This window comes from Triturus cristatus, chromosome 8 (genome assembly GCF_964204655.1).
Source record: "Triturus cristatus chromosome 8, aTriCri1.1, whole genome shotgun sequence".
Classification (NCBI taxonomy): domain Eukaryota; kingdom Metazoa; phylum Chordata; class Amphibia; order Caudata; family Salamandridae; genus Triturus; species Triturus cristatus.
This window is the reverse complement of record NC_140591.1, coordinates 405,655,281-405,671,456: the sequence shown is the minus strand read 5'-3', so window position 1 is coordinate 405,671,456 and position 16,176 is coordinate 405,655,281. Positions and strand designations below refer to the sequence as shown.

Genomic DNA, 16,176 nt, shown 5'->3' with positions numbered 1-16,176 from the left:
CGAACTTTGGGAATCCATGCTTTAGAGTACCTCCATGATGAAAAACATTACTTACCCTGTATGGAGGTCCTCCATATTGATATTTTTCATAGATTCCCATGTTTAAATCATCTGTTGTCGAGCTTGGAATCAAATGGCAACAACACAATAGTAGTTCTATATTAAGCATAACCCAAAGTCTAAAAAACAGTGGCTTTTTAGTAACCTAGATATGTCATTAAACTTCAACCAATTGGAGACAATCCTGAAAGGCCACCATCCTTCAGATTTCATGTAGCACCCTTGTGAAGGAATAACAGATGCCAATGAACCTCTTGTTCATTCAGATGTGAGAGTACAAGGGCTTGAAAATCAGCTCTCAAGTCCCTCTTTGTCTCATTAGATGCGAGAGCTGTTACTAGGCAGTGGGTTTTTTTGTGATGTGTTCCTTGAAGGAGAGGTTGGTGTACATGGTGAATCCAAGTGATATGGCATCCGGTTAGAGTTTGGGTTCGAAGTTGTCAAGGTTTAAGTCATTATGCCAGGCTTGTACTTTTTTTTTTTTTTTGGCAACTTTTAGGAATTCTGTCTTGCTCGGGTGAGCTTCAGTTAAACGCTGGACATACAGATCATGATGATATGCAAGCAGTGTTTGGGGAATTGGTTGTCTGAAGGGGAGACTTTCAAGTACATTTGCCGCTCATTTGTTTTCTGAGGTGATGTTAATATCCAGAGAAGGGGCACCTTCCAACAGCTGATGGATTTCCTGCACAGACACCATTCTGAATTTTTGTTCAGAATTTATGACCAAGATGGCGGCACACTGAGGTGGTGGAAAGCTGAACATGGTGCAGTTCCAGATGAGAGGGAGGGTGGTGTGCCTGCTGGACAGCTGGTCCACTGGGGAAATGACTTCAGGAGCCCGTCACGCAAAGGGGTGCCTCCCAGTGCAGGGACGCCCTTACATTTGATCGCTACCATTTAGCCCCCTCCCCCCCTTCCCCCCCCCTGCGGAGAGGGACACCAAATGCGAGCCTGGGTCTGAACAAATAAGGCAGAGGAGCTGGGATTCCACAAGCCCAGTGACTGAAACCTATGGAAGAGGAATGCCCAAAATAGGGCTGACGTGGCCCAAGAGGGGCTGTCGGAGATAAGCAGGTGGCACCACAACATAGGCCATCTGGACCAAAGAGGGCTGATGGAGGCCAGGCGATGATTCGAAGTCTGGAGGGGGCTAGCAGGGCCCCAAAGAAGGGATAATGGTGTGCCCCAAACAGATTAACACCTGCTCACCAAAGAGGATTCCGGTCACCTGGAGAGTAGTCAGGCAGGAGTTTAACAGAAAAAAAGCCATGGATCTAGAGACCCACACCGGCAAAATACTGGCAGCGATTCGAGACACTAAGGAAAAATCGTAAATTAAAATTGAATCAGTGGCGTAGGATGTTGGTAAGAGCTGATCACAAGAAGCTGGAGGACAGGGTAGCGGGCACGGAGTCAACACTTGCTCTGGTCTGCCCCACAGTCAAGAACACTGACAATTTAAAAGTTGCAACAGGTAGTTATCTTCCTTACAGTCAAACTAGATGATGCAAAAGGACGTTCAAGGTGAAACAATGTATGTCTAGTAGGGATCCCAATTAAGGCAGAGGTCCCTGTATGGGGCAGTTTGTGGAGCAATGGCTGTTTTCTACAGTGCTGAGCAGCAAAGTCTCAAATCTGTATACTGTGGAGAGAGTGCCCTCAGGGTCCCAGGACGCCCACCCTGTGCCTGGAGCAGCTCTGCATCCCATAGCAGCAAGGATGCACAACAGACACAGGAAAGGTATCCTGTTTATAGTATGTTCCCTGCAGTTATATAAAAAAAAAAAAAACACTTGCAACACCTCCACATGAAACACGCCTCGCTCTTCCCGGCTCAGCTTCATGTTAATACCGGAAGCAGCAAATCTCACAACTCCAGCGGCAGTGTGGAATTGGCTGGAAAGAGAAAGCTACCCCATGCTGACAGACGGGAGGATGGAACAACAGAATGGCAAAAACAGACACCAAGATGCCAACGCTCCAAGACAACCCACTCCAAAAACCAAGCAGAACACGAATTACCAAAAGTAGTGGAGGAGGTACAACGGTGACAACTCTGGACCTCAGACAACAAATAGGGGGCCCTGGATACGGACTTCGAAGAATCAGACACTGGTACCATCACATCGGGTGACGACGCAGACAAAGCCGTCCTGCCAGTAGTAAGTTGACAGCAGAGGACTTCAACAAATAATTACCGATGGGGGACGAATAGCAAAAACCTGTTTACAAGGGGCGAGGGCTAGAGCTTATAGTATGGTGAGCATTTATCTCACGAGATTCCACCTGCAGGCACAATTAACCCTCACATCATACAGTAATAGTTCCCTACAACAGTTGGCAATGTATAGGGCACAAAGTGGGAGCACCTCAAGCATTGGGGTGGCAGGTAGCTGTAAGCATGCAGCACAAGGAGACGGACGGGGGGGCGGTTTCATGAGATGTTACAACAAGCATGGTGAAACACTAATTCCCTGGGGAGGGACCAGAGGGTTCCCAAAGATGTTGCAGGGGTACACAAGCAGTAGGGAGGGGGGCATGTCCATGAAGCTACTCTTAGAATGTGAATGGCCTGGGTAATAAAGTGAACCGAGGGATGGTAACAAGGTACCCGATACGCCAGTCCCCAGATTTGTTTCTTTGACAGGAGATCCACTTGTTGGGCAACAACTGTGTCTTTCAGGGGACGGATAGATATAAAACACTGGTACATGCAGGCTTCACAGAGGGTTTGAGGGAATATTAGTTTGTAGATACCCATCATTTCAGGTGATGCAGGCGTGGGCTTACCCTCTGGGTCCAGGTGGCAGTGAGGGGTACATGAAAGAGAGGAACTGGTAATGGCTTCTTGGTAAATTCACCAGGTGTGCAGGGATAAGGGTTGGAAGAATTGGGAGACTAGATAGCAGAACTTCCTGATGTTCTCTTGATAGTGGGAGGGGATTCAATTTTCACCCTGCCAGGTGAGCTGGATAGCATAGTTAAAAGCAGGTTAAGGCTACAAGAAGACGTGAAACTGAGGTCCTTCACGAAGGCAATGGGGCAGATTCATTTATGGCATGCCAAACAACCAGAGACCCACCAGTACTCCTTTGCATCAAATTCATCCCAATCACTCTCCAATCTAGACTACTCCCTAGTACCAGTGACACTGGAAGGGAGGTATCAGAACACCATATATGCCTGGGGTTATTTCAGACAACTTTCCACTGTTGACACATTTGCAGTGGGTACTGCCTTTCGTTGATTCAGGATGGCAGCTAGATCTCTGGGAACTAACAGACTGGACCAGGCGGAAACAGACCCAGGGAGTGACAAAACTGTACTTTAATAGAAACAAGGGTACAGTGACTTCCGGGGTGGTCCTCTGGAAGGCATATAAAGTGAGGACTAGAAGCCAGTTGATTGCCCATGTTGCAGAGAAAAGGAAAAAAGAACCCAAGTCTTTTTTGTGAAACTCCAAACCCTGGAAACACGATATGTGGCTGAAACAGACTCCGAACATAAAGTATAGAACAGATCAGGAGGAGTATAAAAGCATTTAATATAACAAGGCTAGGACACTCTATAGAGCACAGAGTAGAATATACAAGTAAGGAATAAAGAATGGAAAATGTGCGTCTGGCTGGCACAGAAAGAGGAGAGTGCAAAGTGCGTGCTGAAGATGGCACTTTGGTGTAGACCGTAGGGCATATTTCTCATTTTTTGCTCAATTCCTGTGGAAGTTGAACACGTCCTGTACAGTGGACTGAACACGGAGATTTAGAGAACTTTATAAATAACATCCCGATCACCCACTGGAGAGGGATGCCAGGAAAAGTTTAAACGAAAAACTGTAGGAGGGAGAGATAGCAGAGGCCCTTACCCAGTTTAAGAGTGGTTTCTCTCTGGAGTTCTTTAAATGTGTGAAGACAAGGACGGCGAAGCCAATTTGTACTATGTTGTATGAATCATGAGCTAAGGAAATGCTCCCATGCGATCTGTCAGGCGACCATTGTCCCAAATCATAAAACGGGAAAACCGAAGGTAGATCGCACCTCTTAATAGGCCACTATCACTCAAATACTGGCCAAGATCTTGGCAAACCACCTACTGCAAGTGATTGAGGATTTGATCGTATCAGACCAGTCTGTTATACAGGTTCTTACAGGTTCTTGATTTGGTTGTCTGGCATGGAGAGAATGACTGCAGGAATCCACCGTGCTTCTGGCATTAGATGTTAAGGCATTTGACTCCCTAGAGTGGCAATATCTCTTGGCACTGCTCAGTCGGATGGGCTTTAGCCCCTCCTGTTTTGCCTGGATTTGGTTTCTATACCAGACACAACTGACTGGGTTTGGGTCAACAGTACATCCGGCGTATAAACTAGGGAGGGGGCTACCGTCAGAAGTCCTTTATACCCCATGCTTTTTGACTTAGCAGTGTTTCCACTGGCTAATTGGTTTTTCTGCGACGCACTGGTCTGAAGACTACGGTGAGACTTTGAATAGGAGGATATAATCTTGCTGTATGCTGAAATCTTGTTATACCTCGCGGACCTGCTGACATCCATTCCGAGAACTCTTGAGATGTTCAAGGTTTTTGGATACTTTGAGGGCATTCACATAAACTGAACAAAATGCATAGTGGCCGAATAGACACAGCAGTGCCCTTCATCTGGGAGGAGAAAGACTTTAAGCACTTGGGGATTTATGTTTACCACTGATCCAAAGTTGTTCCATGAACACAATCTGGAGCAGATACTGGTAGAATTTAAACAGGACGTGGGGTAATGGTGCAGGGTTCCCTTATCGCTGATGGGGAGAGAGGCACACTATGAAATGATACATCTCGCAAAGTTCTTCTATATCTTGTATAATTCACATTTTGAAGCACCAGACCAGACCACCTATTCACAGAGGAGGAGGCTGAAGTTAGGTTGTTGCTTTGGGGTGGAGGGACGGTGAAGATAGCTCTATCCACTATGACTTGGAAAAAGCACCAAGTGGGTATTGCTCTCCCGAACCTGCGCCTCTAGTACTGGGCAATACAATTGCTGATAGTTAAGAACTGGGCATTTGCGGGCCGACGCAAACCATTCCTAATGGCGAAGAGAGGGGGAATGGATCCGTAGGTTACCTAAGGTACTTATATGACAGAGAACAGCCTGTAACCATCCCAATCCCAACCATAATGGCGAATAGGACATGGAAGAAGATAATCCGCAAACTGTGCAAGATACCTTTTTTAAACACTACTGTGGGACACAGCAGCGCCAGAGGGACTGCGGCGACAGATGGAAGGCCACAGGAAATGTGGCATGCAACATATCCCCAAACTAGGGGATATATGGGCTGAAGGGGGGTAATGTACTTTGCAGCCTTGCAAATCAAGATCAGCTAGCTGGTAGCCAGTTCTTACAATACCTCCATCTTCGAGACATTTTGTTAAATGTGATAGGCCTTGGAATGTAGGGCCCTGGGTGTCCCCCTGATTAAACATGTAGTACCCCACATTTACACCACACATTGTTTAATAAAAGTTAACCCCCATTAAACGCTCAGAGAAATGAGAGCGGGATCTGGGCAGACTGGATGACGAAGACTGGTGGGTTACACCTATAGGTATCCCAGTAAGGTTGCAATCTGTGCCAGCTTCCCACTGATCCAGCTGAAATTGTTCCACAGATCCTACTATAACAGGACCTGGCTGTTGCCATGGGGATAATACCTACAGATAGATGTTTGAGAGGTGTTAACGGGTTACGCTAATGCATAGTCTGGGACTGCCTGGGGGTCCCTCACTTCTAGATGAGGATAAAGCACAAACTCACTGGTGCTGAGTGAGTCTATTACACTTACCTCCCCACTAATGAGGCTAAGCACATGCGGACACTTAACCCTCAATCAATACACCACCCTCCTGTGTAATATGGCACTGGTGGTTGCCAGACATGTGGTACATTGCTTGGGAGGGCTGAGGTGCCGACAGCATGGCAGTGGGTAGACAATATGGACTGGTGTCAGCAAGCTGAAGAATACAAAGCTAGGGGAAGCCCACAAAGTCACCAAGGTTTTGGGACCTTGGCGAGAGGTGGAGAATGGCTGAACTACGGCATAGCAATCCCGGGTGCCAGCAGGTACAGTGTAGCCACCCTGGATGGATTAGGCATAGAAGGGTAAACTCGGGGACGAAAAACAGAATGGGTGCTGGGGGAAGGGTTGTGGTTTAGTCTGTGATACAAACTGAATATTTCCGAAGAGACAGCTGTAATAGTTCAAACACTGTTATAAGACAATATGCATAATAAAACATTTTAAAAAGTGTGCTTCATGTGTGCTTTCATAACTACTGAATGTGTACAGTTCATTTACAGGTATTTAACATTAGGTTTTGTATTACAAAAATGGCATTCTACAGCCTTTCCATTCAATCTCTGTACCCCAGCAAGATGGTCACATAATTCATTTTCCTTTCCCTGACTGCAAAGTGAGAGGGGTTTGTGCAAACCATGTTAAAAAATAAGCAGTAATCGGTCAGAACACATAGCCTGACATCTAACCTCTGTCTTTGAAGCAAAGAAACTTTGGCAAGATAAATACAGAATTTAAAGGCATCTTTATGTATTTCTTGAACTTTCATGACCCACCAAAAATCAGCTCCCACAGTTCGGGAAATACTAGTCTAACAGATAAATTACTGCAGTACATCAAAAAGATACTGATTAATATAAGAAAAAAAAAAAAACTTGTTTTCCTAAAAAGTAAAGTAACTTTAAAATTATTAACAACTACAATCTTCCTAATAAACCCAACTACAAAAATGCAACCTAATAGCTACTGTGGTAAAGTTTTCATGCTTATCAAACCAAGTGTGCAATTTACCACTATCTTGGTACATGCAATAAATAGGCTAATATTGACACTTTCAAAAAGTAATTTTACCAAAGAGAGGGAGACCACATTTTCATTAAAACTTGCAACACCTGTAATTCAGGAAAAAGTGTGATTTTGTGCCAAACAATTTTTTATTATTACAGACCATCCTTCTAGCAACATAATTTCTAAAAATATTTACCTGCCAGCAAGTGTGGGGCGCTTTTCTTTCAAGGATATATTGTGTTAGTGGTGAAGGTTCCAACTCATACTTGTCAAAAGGAAGTTTGTCAATTACCATTGGCTCACAGTCAGTGCAGGAAAACTTCACTATAGGATGCGATGTACGTGGTGGCTAAACAAAAAAGTACTCTTATGACAACATAAACATGACATCAAATATTCAAATCATTTCTAAAATTCTGCACAATACAAATGTTACATACAGTATTCACTATTAATAGCTGTTAATAATCAAAGACAATGAGCCAACTAAGGCAATGGAAAGACAAACCAGTTACTTACCTGTAACAATAGTTTTGAACCTTGAGTTAAGTTACTACTTCTCAAGCTATGCTTAATCTGGATAGCTGTTTAGATCAAGAATAGTTATTTGCATCCGAAATTAAAAATAATTCATGTAGACTCTGGACATGCTGAACAAGACTTGTGAAGCTGTCAAAAAAAAAACCAGCCATGCCACAATATTAAAGATCATCTTTAGATTATTGTTATATTAAGAGCAGCCTCCTTCAACAACTCGAATGTTTTCACGGAACCAGTCACGTTTATGGAAGGTTGGGTAAGTTGCATGAACCAAACAGCAAAACTATTCCTACAAGAAGAAATGTGTTGCTTTTACAACACAAGTCGGTCTATCAACATGCTGAGCATAACATGTCTTTGGGAGCTTCTGTGGGCTTGAGGCAGGTTAGAGGGTGAAGCAGTCTTGAATACTTTCAGTGGTTAATTTGAGATGGTGCTTGGGAGTGGGGGCCACACTTTTAGGTCTCGGTTAGCGACAGAGCATGCGCTGCTCGCTTTGGCAAGATCTTTTGTTGTCGAGTTAGCTTCCAAAGCGGGGGTGGAAGCTCCACCCATGCTTCTTATTGGCATGGCTCCTAAATGCGTGCTTTTTATTGGGAGGGAGGCATGTTTTGTTTCCTCCCAGTCTCCTGTTCGGCGTGCTTGCCGGGACAGGAGATGGGCACACGCCTGGACAGATGTGCACGCGTATGGTGTGCTTTGCCATCTTTTAATTACAGCGTCTTAGCAGAACATGTGCATGGCGCGCTTTCACTTTCTTTACTCCCTGCTTCCACTTTATTTTGTATCCAGTCCTTCCACCCTCCATTCTGTACCCATGCTCGTCAGATTTCAACATGGCTATTGACAAACGGTGTATGGGTTTCAAGCCGGCTACCGAAAAACAATACATTCCTATACATAGCACACGCTCAGTTTTGCGTCTAGCCACAGTGCCTACCACAGTAATGTTGCAACAAAGCTTTATCCCACAGCATAGTACTGCCCATTCTAATACGCTCCTACACCTAGTATTTGCCCTTACTAAATAATTTGCCTTACATACTGTTCAGCGCCCATACATATGCCCTAAAGTACTTTTTTTCAACATCTCAGTTTGATTTGGGGGGCCTTAAGATACAGATTTTCTTTGCCTCTTGCACGCTCACTTCCTCCTCTCGGTACAGCCCCTCCTTCCTCCACTTCAGACCAGTGCTAGTCACACTCCAACGTAGTTATAAACAGTCGGCTTAAACACATGCCCTACAGCCCTCTTCTACTGTCTCAAAGGCCAATTTCCTAATTTTATCTATCGCACCATCTTGTAGTGCCTTAACACATGGATTCCTGTTCGCCCTTCGCTAGTTTCCTCCCTCCCTTTACATTCTCTGCTGGTCAGAGCGCAGCATCCATATACACAAACGCTGTACTGGTTCCATGCCTCTGATCCAAACTGAGCATTACTTCGCAGGTACCATTAACCACATCTAATATGCTTCTGCGCCGTTTACCTTGGCCATTAATAAATAATTTTGCCCTACATACTTTGCACAGGCCAGACACATGCCCCAAAGTGCTTTGCCTACCTTTCAGGTTAATTTGTAGCGCTCATACACTGACTCCCGTTCGCACCTCGCTCCATCCCTCCCCCGTCAGGCCTCTCCTCCTTCCATTATATGTTGCTGCTGGTTAGAACAGAGCGTGCCTATGAACGTACGCTGTACAATTTACAAGCTTCTACCACAACAATAAACTGTTTATAGCACGCGCTCTTACTGTACAAACAAGCATTTTTAGCGTAGCCGCAGTGCTACACATTTTTTTTCCAAACACTGCATTAGCCCACAAGGTAGCCTTCCCAATTTGCTCAGACTATTGCACTTTTAATTCTACCCTTAATACATCATTTAGCTATACATAGTTTTCGCAGCCCACGCACATGCCCTTTAGCACTTTTATTGTGCCGCAAGCTAATTTCTGGCGCCTTACCACACGTATTCCCGTTCGCCCCTCACTCGCTTTCTCCCTTCCAATGCACTAGGTCTTGCATTGCTGAAAGTAGGAGCTATTGGCGTTGCAATATTAATTGCAATATCAATACCTCATACAATCAGTAATGCGTGACATATTGCATTGCAAATGCTTGTTAGGGAAAGGCATTTATTTTTCATCGCAAAAACAATAAGATGAACGGAGCACTAAAACTTTTCAGACACTCGCCCCCAGTCACTATTAGATCTGGTTTAAATCCATCATCACGTCGCTCCCCCAGTTCAGACCCAGTCATGTTAATCAGTCTTGACCCTGTGCCTCATAGGAACAGTCCAGCCCGAAATGCCAAGCCAGATCTTCCCTGGACCAGAAACAAGCATTCTGGGACCGGTTTCAGGATAACACCCTTCGTCAGCCAGGCTAGCTTGAATCCAGTGGCAAAGTGAGAAAGGGACCCATGTCTGGGCATACCCTGCCAACTAAGGGCAAGCAAAGCAAACACAAGGAGATGATAGACGGAGCACTGAAACTTTCCAGATACTCACCCCCAGTCACTATCGATCTGGGTTGAATCCATCATCGTTCTTTAGCTTGCTTCGCAACCCCAGTTCATACCCAACCTGGCTTGGCAGTTCAGGTTGGACTGTTCCCATGAATAACAGGGTCAAGACTGATTTGCACATGGCTGGGTCTGAACTGGGGTGGCGAAGTGAGCTAAAGAACGATGATGGATTCGACCCAGATCTGTGACAGGGTGAATGTCTGAAAAGTTTCAGCGCTCCGTCCAGCTCCTTGTGTTTGACTTATTTTTCATCATCATTTACCAGGAGAGTGGGGAGAAACAGAACAGGGTTATGAAAGACAAAAAACGTATCAAAGCGAGAGAGCAGAAACCTGCAAGGAAGTGGCAGGGAATGTCTGCTAGTGGATTAAAGTGTTATGGGGTGGATTCAAGACTATACAGGCTTGGTATTTGGAACACCGGCATTTAGTAGCGCTGACAGTGAGCATCTGAGCAGAGCTTTGGTCACCAGCATTCATTCTTTTACAAATTAGGCACTAAATAATGTTAACATATAGACAAACCACTGTTGCATCCTGCCTTGATTTTAAATGAAAAAAATCCTGTTAGAATACCATGAAGGAGCTTGACGTAGGTGAACTTCAGTTCTACTGCACCATCAACAAAATATTGCTCCTAAAATGTGCATTAAGTGCCTAAAGAAACAGTGTATTTTCTCTCTTCGCTGATGACTTGCCGCTTTTAATTCGAAGCTAATTAGAACGTGACAGATAATGGTCTTGTTTTCCTGAAATCTCCGTCTACATAATCTGAGTGTCTATTTCTAATATGGAATGTTTATTTATTTTCTTCTCCTGGTGGTGTATATTTAAAGAAAATTTACAATTCAATATGTATTTAAAATAATAACCCAAAAAGTGTTTTAAAAGTTTAGGTGTTACTTTAATACTACTTTCGCATCAAAACCACAATTTATCTTCTACAGATAATAAATGAATCTTACCTGCTGTACGTGCTCAAGTGAAAGACAAAATGCAAAACTCCATGTGGACAAAACATTCAACTAAATGCAGGCACATTTCCTTCTTCACCTGCACGCCAGATTTTATTTTCCAGATCAATTTTTCATAAGGACAGTAATCTATTCCACAAGACAGTCACTAGTATTTGTTCGGTCTGCATCTCCAATTAACACAAAATGGGCAAGTAACATACAGCCTGCTCTAGCAATTCTTACTTACTGTCTGTATGGACAGTGGCCTTCAAGCTTAAACTGGGCCTATTGGGAGGAGCATGAGAAACCCTGTCCAGTTCCAATCCAAACTCAAGACAAATCGATCTACATTCATTTGTTGAAGTTGAGGAAATACAGTAAAATTGATCAGTTGTGAAAGGACTGAATAGAGGGCAAAGATGGTGATGCACATCAGAAGCAGACTGCTGCAAATCACAAGAACCTAAGATGGGTAGGTGTTTGCAGGCTTACACAGAACAGAGAAAAGCAAGAGTAGATTGTGGCTGGGCTGGTTTGATATTAATTAACAGTAAGTGAAGTAGTCCATGATAAAGTGAGGACACCCATTAGAATACAAATTTCCAATTCTAAATAGTTTCTAGCACCTAGAGTAACCAATATAAATCTTCAAGTGGACAACCAATTCAAATATATGATAGTGGAAACTTATGTAGAATTGAACTGAGCTTAACTTCCTTTGTGGAGGTTTAAAGGCCCATTATTTTCATAGGAAAGACGGCTATCTGCAAAGGATGAAGAGTAATCTTAGTAACAGGTATCCTCAATGCGGTCAGCTCAGCCCTTCCCCAGACCCCCATTAATGTTGGATCCAATCTTTAACATACCTGATAGGAGAAACTTTCAAGTGAAAGATATCTTTCATACCAACACATATAGTTGATGGCCATTTTGAAAAACCGATCAATAGAACACAGGGAATGATAAACCATGAGCAACACTGTGCAAAATAGGTTCAAATTTTAATTCAACTACTACTTGAAAAGAAAAAATAAAGTAAATTAATTTTAAAAAAACGCAACCACCGGTATACTGATGTATATTGATATAATGTATATTGATGTAGTACACCTCACAAGCTTACACATTCTAAAAATTCACATTTTTCAGCAGCATTAAACCTGTGATAAAGTTAATATGTACATCTAGCTACTTTGAGGTGCTTCTGAGATGTAGTTAACATATTGCAAGAAAGTGTGGCAAAGTTTCAGATGGCCCACTGTGTGATCCATACCAGCTCAGGAGGCTTAAAATACACTGCAAAACAGGAGGAAAAATAGAATGGTGACTATTACTCATTATCTGTAGGCTCTTATTACTTTTTCAGTCTGTAAATAGGCCTGCAACCTAGTTAGAAAGACCAGAAAGCTTCAAAAGCTGTTAAATTCAGAGCTTTACATAACTGTACAGGATGGTACCACATATCTATTCATGTCTAACACATAACGCAACCCTAATCCCTATGTGTATGAGTGACTAGTCGCAATGTTCTGAAGAGTTGTGAAGAACAAGTTAATTATTTTCAGTAACCTCGCTTTTTTTTTTTTTTAAATACACCCAGGCACCAGACTTCATAGACAAATTTTCCAATAATGCTGCCATGTGGCAGATAATGCTGCATGGCTCTTCAATGACTCCCCACCACCCCAGAAGTGACAAAGGCAAGATGCATATAAGCACTGCACCTGCATGTTGACATCAGTTCCTTTATCATTCTCCTTTCATGCCTTCAGATATTGAGCACTTCAAACAAATTGTCGATGAGTGTGTGCTGAGCTCTAATGTGAGACCTATGATGATGGTCAGGAGTCCACTCCACAGAATGGGAGAGAAGAGAAAGCTGTGAAAAATCTGTAGATAGAGTATCCAACAGAAATCGCATTACTGAAGGTAAATAACATTTTCGTTCCATGGATACTTTTGACCGCAGATTCTTCCTCACCTTTTGATTAGATACCATAGCAGTACCTTAAAACGCAGAGGGTTTGAGAAGTGGACTGAGACACACAAATCCTTCAGGAATGAGCAGTCAAAATGGACTTCCTGCTCAACCAAACTGCCAAGGCAGTAGTTCTTCATGAACATGTGCACAAGTGCCCACGTTGTAGACTAGCAGATGTTTAATTCAACTTTATCCTACCAATGCAATCCTAGCAGTTTTGGCACTGGTAGAATGAGCCTTCAGCTGGTTGCTTCTTGGCCAGTTTACATCAGATTGTGATGCAAAGCACTGTACACCATTGCCTTTGCTTTCTTTACAAAATGTTGGTCATCCATACAATGCTCTTTTGTGCACAAATTCAGAAGCTTAACGCTCTTACGGTTAAGCCAAAGGAGCCTCTCCTTTTTTTGCAGGGTGAGGTAGAGCAAAAAACATTGGAAGAGTATTATCTTGGTCAAAGTGAAAAGTTGTCACAAATTTTGTTTAAAAAGGTCACCTAGTTGATTTTTGGGAGATGAATTGGCATACAGCAGTTGGTCCGAAAGAGACTGCAGTCACCAACACATTGCACTGAGATGATACAAATGATGAAGATAGTCTTGAGCGTCACAATAAGCAGCTGTGCATTGGCTCAAAGGGAGTGCACAAGAGAAAAGTTAGGGCTAGATTTAAACCCGGTTTGGACGTGAATGGTTTCAGGAGACATTCGAGTTAGGCCTTTCATATATTGCATCGCAACTGGCGCTCTGAATAGAGAGGGTTGGTCAGCTAAGCACAAAAAAAACTAAAAGGGCTGATAAATAACCCATTGATGTGCCCACTGCAAGATCTTGTTGGTGAACAAAAGCATAAAAATGAACATAACCGAAATCTTGGCCTGCAGAGCAGAGGTCTGTCAAGCACCACACACCAGGCAACAAATTTCTTCCAGTGTAAATTGACTCTGTGGAAGTGCTTCTAGTTAGTTGGCAAGTCTAATGCATCTCATTGCTGCCTCTCTTTCTCTACGCATGGAGATGAAGTTTGGTGACGCTTGGTTGCACGCTCTGTCCTGATACAGAGACAGGGGGGTCCTCCTGAATTGGTAGCCGGATAAGCGAGAAAATACTCAAACTCTGGGTTCCAGACTCTCCTGGCCTAGTCCAGGGTGATTAAGAAGATTCGGGTCCAGTCCATCTTGATTTTCCTCAGAGCTTGAGGCCGGAGAGGTAGAGACAGAAATGCATACAGAAGCCCTGTGACCCATCTCAGACTGAATGCATCCCCTAGTGAGTGCTTAGGATTAAACTCCTCCAAATGCACTAATATTTTCCTACTGGGTGTCGGACAGTGGCAAATAGATGTAATCCAGGGCATACCTCACTGATTAAAGATACCGTTCACCACCACTGGAAGGAGACACCACTTGAGGTCCGTAAGCAGTGATCTATTTGTTACAACCATGAAATCTCGATGAGGTAGAGAAGAGTGGGATACTGCAGGTCAGTATAGTTCCGGTCAACCATAATTGCAGATGCAGACCCATCTCCTGTGAAATCTGAAAGGAATCAGGGAGGCGGCCATGATGCTTTGCTCACTAGGATCTGAGGCTGCACTGCAGGGTTCTCATATGCTATTTGGTGTTCGGGATGAAGTGCATGCACAAGGACAGGGGTCCATGTAGCCTCCGATCAATTCTCCATTTGTGTCAGTTTGAATTGTTTAAATTCATCAACGTACAAAACATTAATAGAACAATGGGAAAACATTGATGATAATACATAAATGTAAAATAAAAGCCTTGTGTAAAAATAGCACATCAGATTTAAAAAAATCAATTGGTCAAAAAGTAATCAGTGCAAAATTAGTGCATGTGCTGAGGAAAAAGTGCTATTTTTTACGAGATAAGCATACATGGAAAGCAAATATTTTTTGGGACAATAATGCCTGAGGGTTTTAAAAGCAAGCAGCAGCTAGTAAGACATTTATCAAACTAAAAAGAGTCAGTGCAAGGTAATGCATACAGTGGCAGAAAATGCCGTTTCCTAATCAATGCTTAAGTAATTTTGATCTTTTATACAACTTTGATTGAAGGAATTCAGTCACAGCGAGCACCACATTGGTTTTGGGGTCTGTTTTATAAATCTTTACTGCGTACCATTAATGTCCAAGTCCCAGAGATAAGCAGAGAGTTCTAATCCACTTTAATCGCTCCAGCCTATACACAGAGCGTAAAAAGAAAACATGCTCAACACTTTCCTTATTAAGAGTACATCATGAGGTATATTGGTCACGCTCAGAGTTTGGTTCGGACCAATTTTCCAGGAAAGATGCTAAAGGAAGAGCACCTAATCGGAGTTGTATAGACAATTTTCTAAGGAGAAGGCTTTGCAGGTAATTTAAAAACTCCTCAAAGTTTAAAGAAACCTTAAATTTAAAGAAGATGCAGTTAAACTCCCCAGGGAGGATGAATTCACTCTTGAGCTAAGCTTGGAACCAAAAGCAGTTCTTCACAATGAGAGGCGCATTGCACAGCATACAGGTTCAGTTAAACCAAAAGTCTTCCAGTCCAAGATTGGTAAGAGACTCGGATGTACTTCATCCATTGGATTTTTAACACATGCTGTCTAGTAATATCTTGGAGTCCTGCTCTAAAATGCATAAGCTCTTTAATCGGCTAGACTCTTACCCAGTACAAAAATGGTTTTAGGACAGCGCGCTAGTCTATGGTTTTAGGACAGCGCGCTAGTCTATTGGTCGCAGGGCTTGATCTATCAGCAAGGGTAGCAAAGGGATACTTAGTGGCAGCTTCAATAAGTTTCTTATAAAAGAAATCCTGGAAGGTGCAAGGTCTTCAACATTTCAATGACCCCCAGAGTTCAGCTCCAATAGTTTGCTGCACTAACAGCCTGGGCTCTATAAAACTCCATTACGGTGGAGATTGGGTAAATCATGAAACCTTTTTAAAAAATTGCGTATTGCACATGCTCCATTATTTAACAAAAGCTTACTCTTTTCGATTCGGTCACCCCATGTGTCCGACTGATAACTTAATACCCAGATAATCGAATCCTTAACCCTTTCCAAAACATACGATTGTGAGAAAGTGTCATCTTTCTTGCATGGTATGCCCCCACTTTTTGCTGAATTGCTGATGTACTTTGAGTGTGCCCTGGCCTCCTGCCAATCAGGTGCCCAGGGCCTGTGTTCCTTCCCTAAAACTGCATGAAGCCTAAACCCAATTGGCATCTCTGGCCACATGTCA

At 43.2% G+C, this 16,176-nt stretch overlaps 1 protein-coding gene across 1 annotated transcript in view; it reads right to left on the bottom strand.

Annotated features, from left to right (window-relative positions):
- The window catches only part of INTS6 (integrator complex subunit 6), a 487,951-nt gene that overhangs the window by 277,013 nt on the left and 194,762 nt on the right, over positions 1-16,176 (bottom strand). Inside the window, exon 8 of the mRNA XM_085621797.1 lies at positions 7,120-7,272. Coding sequence (XP_085477923.1) covers positions 7,120-7,272 — 153 coding nt within the window. The remainder of the gene's footprint in view (positions 1-7,119; positions 7,273-16,176) is intronic.